The sequence below is a fragment of the Ranitomeya imitator genome, chromosome 6 (genome assembly GCF_032444005.1).
Source record: "Ranitomeya imitator isolate aRanImi1 chromosome 6, aRanImi1.pri, whole genome shotgun sequence".
In the NCBI taxonomy this organism is placed as follows: domain Eukaryota; kingdom Metazoa; phylum Chordata; class Amphibia; order Anura; family Dendrobatidae; genus Ranitomeya; species Ranitomeya imitator.
This window is the reverse complement of record NC_091287.1, coordinates 107,679,961-107,689,736: the sequence shown is the minus strand read 5'-3', so window position 1 is coordinate 107,689,736 and position 9,776 is coordinate 107,679,961. Positions and strand designations below refer to the sequence as shown.

Genomic DNA, 9,776 nt, shown 5'->3' with positions numbered 1-9,776 from the left:
ACAGCTCTCCAGCAACCACGCGACAACTAAACAACGATCTCGATCCAGTCGTATCACTGGTCGGTATCGTTGGATAATACTTTTATTAATGTACCTTAAGATTATTGGTCAGGTGAGGTGGAAGCAATGTTCACAGTGTCGCCACTATTTGACTCTGGACAAATTCTAGCATCCTGAGTACAATAGTGTTAACTCTGTAGAGTTTTGCAAACATGATCGTCTCCCTCCTTGTCAAGCCAGGTTCCCTATGCAAATAGTCTGCAGGATTAAAAATGGTTGACAAGGTGGGAGCCGATTATGTTATTATACGTCAAAACTATGGAACACACAAATTTTGTGTGACACACATTACTTTCAATATTGGATTTTACAATTCTATTATTACTATGAAAAAACGTATAGGAGATTTGTGTGGTGAAAACGGAAAGGCACAAGAACTTTATTTCAAAACACAACGCATTAGAAAATCAGGGGACATTATAACAATAACCAAACATAGGATGGTTAAATGACATGGACTCCACAGTGTTTACATGACATCATAATAACACGAAGAATTAAACCATTTGATCTTGCCATGAAACACGGCCAACATCAGAAACAAAGTATGCAGCAAATTGGTCCCTCATATGAGCAATCTCCACAGTTGTCCGCAGAGGATGAGCTTGGTAATCAGGCAATGGATTTGGTATGGGTTCATCAAGTTCCACGTTGACTCTCTCTTTATCAATAATAAAATTGTGGAGAACCACACACGCCTTCACCACCTCATCCACTGTCTCAATTTTCAAATTTATGGCGGATCCTAAGATACGCCATTTGGAGACCAGGATGCCAAAGGCGCACTCCACAGTTCTTCTGGCCCTGGACAGTCTGTAATTAAATATAGTTTTGGTGCGGTCCAACCCACGACTTGAGTAAGGTTTAAGTAGGTTGCCACTCATTTGAAAAGCCTCATCACCAACAACAACAAATGGCAGGGCCGGGCCGTCGGTGTTGGGAAGAGGTCGTGGCTGGGGGAAATTAAAATTGTTATTGTACAATCTTCGGCCCATATCAGACTCCTTAAATGTCCGTGAATCATTTGCACGACCAAAAGCTCCAATGTCCACAGCGATAAACCTGCAGTCCGCACCTGCAATTGCCATCAGCACGGTGGAAAAGTATTTTTTATAATTAAAAAAAAGAGATCCACTTCTTGAAGGCTTGGTAATCCTAATGTGCTTCCCATCCACGGCTCCAATACAGTTAGGGAAAGAACACACTTGTTCAAATTTTTGGGCGTTGGCAAGCCATATTTCTCTTGTAGGGATGGGTAAAAATTCCTCCCGGAGGTTGTCCCACAATGCGCGGCAAGTGTCGGCAATAATCCCAGACAGTGTGGAGACTCCAATCCGAAACTGGAAATGCAGTGATCTCAATGTCTCTCCGGTAGCCAGGAAACTGACAAGAAGATAAATAAATAAATATAATTAATTAAATTGGTATGAAAGAATTTTTCATTTTTAATTACAATCCCCCACCCCACAAAAACAAAACACGTTACTTTAAAAAATGGCAAGAACATATAAATCCTTCACATTCCATTACGTACCGTAGAGTCACCAGCAGACGTTCCTCAGGGGAAATCGATTTACGGAGCTGCGTGTCCTGCCTGGAAATGGTTCCTTCCACCAGACGCAGCAGATATCGGAAGCTGTCTTTTGACATCCTGGTGTATTCGAAGTATTTGTCCTGGTTCTCATTTAATTCGCCAAACAGACAATGGTAGGCTCCACGACTCTCTCGGACTTCCACTATAGGGTGTAGCCAAAAACGCCGATGAATCCTTCTCCGTAGTTTGTCTCTTCTCCTCTGTTCATGACATGCAAAAGCATAAGCTATAGCAAGGGCTAATTCCAGCTGAAAAGTGAGGTAGATACTCTCCATGGGACGATCCATCTTGATGCTCTATGGTTTGAAATAATGTATGCCGGGGTATATATACCACTATTACATTAATACCCACCCCCATCTACCCATTGGTGGCATTATCGATTGTCTAGACACTAAACCCACCCTCTTCTATTCATTGGTGGTGTTATCTAGTGTCTAGACACTAAATTGTGTGTAAAGATCTAATCAGTGTTTGACAACGCATGCGTCGTAAAACGCTGCGTTTTTTGTAAAAACGCAACAAAAACGCACCAAAAACTCTGCGTTTTACGACGCATCCGTCTGACGCTAGCGTCAAAAAAGGTACGTTTTTGCGTGCGTTTCCAATGCGTCTTGCGTTGCGTCGGCGACGCTGCGTCGCATGACGCTAATGTGAACGTAGCCTAAATATACTATTCCAGCATTCAACTGCAGTTTTTGCATTACGTGCAGTTCCTATTACTGCAGGAAGGTGAGTAATAATGTTTAAAGGTTCCCTACGTTTTTTCTGGAATGGCTTCTTGTTCCATTTAGTATTTTTATCTTTTCCAATATAATATGATCCAACTTCTTCATCCTCACCACTGTCAGCATCTTGCTCTGTTTCAGAATCCAGGACACATTCTTCCACCTCATCATGAGAATCAATCTCACTTTCCTCTCCTAAATCCTCATTCAGTGTGAGGTCTCTATCATCTAACAGCATGTTTGTTACTTCCTCAACATCAAGTTGTTTGGATAAATTGTACATTTTCCTCTCCATTTCAGCAGATAATCTGAAGCAAGAGAAGGAATGTGTTAGGGAACTACTGTATATGCCTGAGCAGCACACTTTCTTTTATAAAATCTCCCTTATTTCTATGAAATATCCTCACATTTTGTGCTATACATTCATAAAACAAGCTAAATAAACTATTGTGATGAATAAAAACATAAAATACCAACCTTACTGAATGTGACGTATTCACATACAATGAGCCTGAGAGATCTGTGCAGCTATATCCTCACCCCTGAAGCTCTGAAATCCAACTGTGATATCAGGTTTCACAGACCTTCAAGAGACAGGAGACTACCTGGAGGGAGGGGGTTTCCTCACAATCTGGTGAGGAAGGAGAAATGAAAGTAAAAGAGAAGCGCCTGTCAGATCAGTTGTATGTGACGGAGGGTTAATGTGTGTGGGGAGAATTTGACTGGGGATGGTGGTAGCTTTTGAGAAACCTTTGAACAACAAGGTTAAGCATATGGGCCAGGCACGGTATGTGTGTGAGCTCACCTCGCTTCAAAGCCGCCACAAGGTTCCGGCCATTGTAACACACGACCATGCCTGGCTGTAGGTTCAGCGGTGTCAGCCACAGATCTGTCTGCTCTTTCAGAGCTGTCCACAATTCTTCAGCATTGTGCGGTTTGTCACCTAAGCATATTACAGTAGCTTCAGTACAACCTGTTGCTGCTTGGCTGTGACAGTGCTACAGTGCTTCCAGTTTGTGACTGAAGTGGTCATTTCAGAGATGGATGCTGAAGAGGAAGAGGAAGAGGAGGAGGTGCTGGAGCTGTAGACTGTGGGGGCAATCCTGATTGATGTAGAGCCCGCAGTCCTTGGCATCGGAGGACGTGTTCTATCCCAAGGTCCGACTGGTCCCAGCTTCCACTATGTTAACCCAGTGCACCATCAGTGAGCTGTACCAGCCCTGCCCACAAGCACTTGTCCACGTGTCCGTGGTTAGGTGGACTTTCCCAGTAATTGCATTGTTGAGGGCACAGCTAATGTTGTGGGACATGTGATTGTGTAATGCGAGGATGACACATTAGGAGAAATAGTGGCAGCTGGGGACCGAGAACCAAGGGATGGCCGTCGCCATCAGGTTGCGGAAAGCTTCCGTCTCCACGAGCCATAAAGGCAACATTTTGAGCCCAAGCAGATGAGAAATATGTGAATTTAGTAGTGTGGCCTGTGGGTGTTGGCTGCATATTTGCGCTTGTGTTCCAAAGACTGGGATATGGACAACTGAATACTGCGCTGAGACAAGGATGTGGATGTGCTTGCTGATGGTGCTAGTTGAGTGTGTGCAATGACAGGTGCAGGGCAGGAGACATCTTCACATGCACCATGGACAGGGGAATGGCTTTCACGCACAACAGTGGAAGAAGCAGTGGTGTCACTCGCAGACCGTGTTCGTGGACCCTGGGGTTCGGCCTACAAAGTCTGGTGCTTTGCTGCCATGTGTCTGATCAGGCTACCACTGTTGATGCTGGCATGGCGGGTGGTGCAATTGGCCTTTTTGGGGTTATTGGCAGAGTCTTTAAAAAACAACCAGACTCGGGAAGACCAAACAATTGGACTGGCAACTTCCGTCATGTTGCTGTTACGGGGAGCAGTTGCCCACCTTCTGTCTGCAGCCACCACACTGCTTCTTCCTGCCTGTTGGGGTGCTACGCCTCAAGTCTTCCTGCCAGCTTGGGTCAGTTACTATATCATCCACCACCTTGTCCTCCACTTCCGCACCCTGGTACTCTTCCTGGCAATTGCGTCTCATCATCGTCCACCTTTTCTGACACTTTCCCACCGTCACCTTCGTGTGACCATGGCTGCTCAAATATTTTGGGCATCGCTACATGCGATCTCCTCTTGCCCCGCTTCAACTGGACCGGGCGAGAGGCCAGAATCTATAAATGGAAAAGTGAAAAGCTCTTGGGAGTGTCCAAGTGTGGGATCAGTTGTCTCCGGGCACTCAACATGGTGGGAGAAAGGAGGATCAGGGTGAGGAATATGCAGTCCAGACTCACGGCAACTAAGACTTGACCGTGTGGAAGACAGGAGGGTGGTGGTGGTGGTGGTGGTGGCGGCGGCAAAGTGACTGAAAGCATTATAAGGCTATCCAACCAACAACCTTTTGACACTACTCTGGGTTCAATAGCAGTGTGCTGCTGAGGTCCCCTAGTAATTGGGACAGGAAGGTCGGGCTAGAAGATGTGGGTATTTGTTATGGCACAATTTCAGCTTGCCCATGGCCTCGGCATGCAACATCACATCCACTTCCCGTCCCTTGTCACACACCTTGCCCATTTTAAATGGAGTACAATATTTTTCACATTCAGTACACATGGCTGAATTTGGAGCGAACTTATATGTGATCCGTGTGCAGGAAAGTAATTTTTTTTTTTTTTGCAGCAAACTGGTGTTAACCGCTTCATGACCTTGGGATTTTCCGTTTTTCCGTGTTCGTTTTTCACTCCCTTCCTTCCCAGAGCCATAGGTTTTTTATTTTTCTGTCAATATGGTTATGTGAGGGCTTATTTTTTGCGGGACGAGTTGTACTTTTGAACAACATCATTGGTTTTACCATGACATGTACTAGAAAATGGGAAAAAAATTCCAAGTGCGGTGAAATTGCAAAAAAAAAAAGTGCAATCCCATGCTTGTTTTTTGTTTGGATTATTTGCTAGGTTCACTAAATGCTAAAACTGACCTGTCATTATGATTCTCCAGGTCGTACAAGTTCATAGACACCAAACATGACTAGGTTATTATTTATCTAAGTGATAAATAAAAATTCCATACTTTGCTAAAAAAAAAAAAAGCGCCATTTTCCGATACCCGTAGAGTCTCCATTTTTCGTGATCTGGGGTCGGGTAGGGCTTATTTTTTGCATGCCGAGCTGACGTTTTTAGTGATACCATTTTGGTGTAGATATGTTCTTTTGCTTGCCCGTTATTGCATTTTAATGCAATGTCGCAGCGACCCAAAAAAAAGGAATTTTGGCGTTTCAAGTTTTTTCTCGCTACGCCGTTTAGCGATCAGGTTAATCCTTTTTTTATTGATAGATTAGGCAATTCTGAACGCGGAGATACCAAATATGTGGTATGATTTTTTTTATTGCTTTATTTTGGATGGGGAAAAAGGGGGGTGATTTAAACTTTCATTTTTTTTTCATATTTTTAAAAACATTTTTTTTTTCCTTTCGCCATGCTTCAAAAGCCTCTATGGGAGGCTAGAAGCTAGAAGCTGGCACAACTCGATCGACTCAGCTACATAGCAGCAATCATCAGATCGCTGCTATGTAGCTGAATTGCAGGTTCTCTATGAGCGCCGACCACAGGGTGGCGCTCACAGCAAACCGGCATCAGTAACCATAGAGGTCTCAAGGACCTCTATGGTTACTCTCCTGGCTCATCGCTGACCCCGATCATGTGATGGGGGTCGGCAATGAGCGCATTTCCGGCCGCGCGGCCGGATGCGGTGGTTAAATGCCGCTGTCAGCATTTGACAGCGGCATTTAACTAGTTAATAGCGGCGGGTGGATCGCGATTCCACTCACCACTATTGCGGGCACATGTCAGCTGTTCAAAACAGCTGACATGTCCCGGCTTTGATGCGGGCTCACCGCCGGAGCCCACATCAAAGCAGGGGATCTGACCTCGGACGTACTATCCCGTCCGAGGCCAGAAAGGGGTTAATAGCTAGGCTAAGGCCGGTTTTACATGTCAGTGGCTCCGGTACGTGTAATGACAGTTTTCTCATGTATCTGAGACACTGACACACGTAGACCCATTCAAATGAATGAGTTTATGCACATGCCTGCGTGTTTTCACGGACCGTGTGTCCCTGCGCAAAACACGGAGACATGTCAGTTTTTCTCCGGCAGCACGGTCCGCAAAGCGTCCCGCACACGTGAACAGTGTGCACTCTCCTCCGTGTGCACGTACCGCCGCAGGACAAACAGCGCTACAGTTAAGTGCTGTCCCCAGCGTGTGGTGCTGAAGGCGCCATTCATCTCTTGTCCCCTGCAGCGCTCGCCGGAAAGAAGAGATGAAAAATCAATTTTTTTTTGTTAAAAATAAAGTTTGGGGGTCACCTCCCGCCCCCCGTGCACCCACCCGCTTGCAGGGGAAATACTCACCCAGCTCTCGCGATGCCTCCTCTCCGCGTCGGCAGCTTGTCCGGTGTGAGCGGTCACGTGGTACCGCTCATTACAGTGATGAATATGCGGCTGCACCTCCCATAGGGCCAATTTTTACAATTCTGACCACTGTCCATTTAGGAGGTTATAACTTTGGAACGCTTCAACGGATCCTGATCATTCTGACAATGTTTTCTCGTGACATATTGTACTTCATGATAGTGGTAAAATTTCTTTGATAACTGCATTTACTTGTGAAAAAAAATTGAAATTTGGCGAAGATGTAGAACATTTCGCAATTTTTCAACTGTGAATTTTTATGCCCTTAAAATCACAGAGATCTGTCAAAAAATAAGTAACATTTCCCACATGTCTACTTTACATCAGCACAATTTTGGAACCAAACATTTTTTTGGTTAGGGAGTTATAAGGCTTAAAAGTTGACCAGCAATTTCTCATTTTTACAACACCATTTTTCTTTTTTAGGGACCACATCTCATTTGAAGTCATTTTGAGGGGTCTATATGATAGAAAATAACCAAGTGTGACACCATTCTAAAAACTGCACCCCTCAAGGTGCTCAAAACCACATTCAAGAAGTTTATTAACCCTTCAGGTGTTTCACAGGAATTTTTGGAATGTTTAAATAAAAATTAACATTTCCATTTTTTTCACAAAAAATGTATTTCAGATCCAATTTGTTTTATTTTACCAAGGGTAACAGGAGAAAATGAACCCCAAAAGCTGTTGTCCAATTTGTTCTGAGTACGCCAATACCCCATATGTGGGGGAGAACCACCGTTTGGATGCATGGCAGAGCTCGGAAGGGAATTAGCGCCATTTGGAATGCAAACTTAGATGGATTCGTCTGCAGGCGTCACATTGCGTTTGCAGAGCCCCCAATGTACCTAAACAGTAGAAACCCCCACAAGTGACCCCATATTAGAAACTAGACCCCCCCAAGGAACTTATCTAGATGTGTTGTGAGAACTTTGAACCCCCAAGTGTTTCACTACAGTTTATAACGCAGAGCCGTGAAAATAAAAAATCATTTTTCCACAAAAAATTTTTTTTAGCCCCCCCAAATTTTTATTTTCCCAAGGGTAACAAGAGAAAATGGACCCTAAAACTTGTTGTCGCATTTGTCCTGAGTACGCTGATACCCCATATGTTGGGGTAAACCCGTTTGGGCACACGGGAGAGCACGGAAGGGAAGTAGCACTGTTTTAATTTTTCAACGCAGAGCCGGCTGGAATTGAGATCGGACGCCATGTCGCGTTTGGAGAGCCCTAATGTGCCTAAACAGTGGAAACCCCCAATTCTAACCCTAACCCCAACCCTAATGGGAAAATGGAAATAAATACCGTATATACTCGAGTATAAGCCGACCCGAGTATAAGCCGACCCCCCTAATTTTGCCACAAAAAACTGGGAAAACTTATTGACTCAAGTATAAGCCTAGGGTGGAAATGCAGCATTTACCGGTGAATTTCAAAAATAAAAATAGATCATTATTTCCCCATAGCTGTGCCATATAGTGCTCTGCACCGTTCATATTGCCCCATAGATGCTGCACAGATGCCCCATACAGTGCTCTGCACCGTTCATATTGCCCCATAGATGCTGCACAGATGCCCCATACAGTGCTCTGCGCCGTTCATATTGCCCCATAGATGCTGCACAGATGCCCCATACAGTGCTCTGCGCCGTTCATATTGCCCCATAGATGCTGCACAGATGCCCCATACAGTGCTCTGCGCCGTTCATATTGCCCCATAGATGCTGCACAGATGCCCCATACAGTGCTCTGCGCCGTTCATGTTGCCCCATAGATGCTGCACAGATGCCCCATATAGTGCTGTGCGCCGTTCATATTGCCCCATAGATGCTGCACAGATGCCCCATATAGTGCTGTGTGCCGTTCATACTGCCCCATAGATGCTGCACAGATGCCCCATATAGTGCTGTGTGCCTTTCATATTGCCCCATAGATGCTGTACAGATGCCCCATATAGTGCTGTGTGCCGTTCATATTGCCCCCCAGATGCCCCATATAGTGCTGTGTGCCGTTCATATTGCCCCATAGATGCTGCACAGATGCCCCATATAGTGCTGTGTGCCGTTCATATTGCCCCATAGATGCTGCACAGATGCCCCATATAGTGCTGTGTGCCGTTCATATTGCCCCATAGATGCTGCACAGATGCCCCATATAGTGCTGTGTGCCATTCATATTGCTGCACAGATGCCCCATATAGTGCTGTGTGCCGTTCATATTGCCCCATAGATGCTGCACAGATGCCCCATATAGTGCTGTGCCGTTCATACTGCCCCATAGATGCTGCACATAAATCTGTGCCATGGCCGCCGCTGCTGCTGCAATAAAAAAAAACAAAAAAACACATACCTCTCTTGATTGCAGCTCCCAGCGTCTCGTTCCGGCGTCCGGTCCCGGCGTCTCTCCGCTCTGACTAATCAGGCAGAGGGTGCCGCGCACACTATATGCGTCATCGCGCCCTCTGACCTGAACAGTCAGAGCGCAGACGCCGGGAAGATGGAGCGGCGCCCAGCGGCTGGAACGTGGACAGGTAAATATAACATACTCACCTAGTCCCAGCGATCCTGACGCTCCCCGCCTTCCTCCCCGTCTTCTGTGCTGCAGCCTCTTCCTGTCAGCGGTCACCGGCACCGCTGATTAGAGAAATGAATAGGCGGCTCCATTCATTTCTGTAAATGAGCGGTCCCACGTGATCGCTGAAGAGGGGAAGAAGCTGCAGCACAGAAGACCGTGGGACGGCAGGGGGAGCGTCAGGATCGCCGGGACTAGGTAAGTATGCCTCAGCGCCCTCTCCCCCTCACCCGCCGACCCCACCGCTACCATGACTCGAGTATAAGCCGAGAGGGGCACTTTCAGCCCAAAAATTTGGGCTGAAAATCTCGGCTTATACTCGAGTATATACGGTA

The 9,776-nt window shown here is 45.9% G+C and overlaps 1 protein-coding gene across 1 annotated transcript; it reads right to left on the bottom strand.

The window, feature by feature from the left end:
- Positions 1-461: 461 nt before the first annotated feature.
- Positions 462-1,817, bottom strand: LOC138643592 (uncharacterized). Its single transcript, XM_069732465.1, has 2 exons — positions 1,595-1,817; positions 462-1,443 (listed from the first exon to the last, which is right to left on the bottom strand). Exons 1-2 carry the CDS (start codon positions 1,708-1,710, stop codon positions 558-560), a joined length of 1,002 nt encoding a protein of 333 aa, XP_069588566.1. The 5' UTR covers positions 1,711-1,817; the 3' UTR covers positions 462-557.
- Between the last annotated feature and the right edge of the window lie 7,959 nt (positions 1,818-9,776).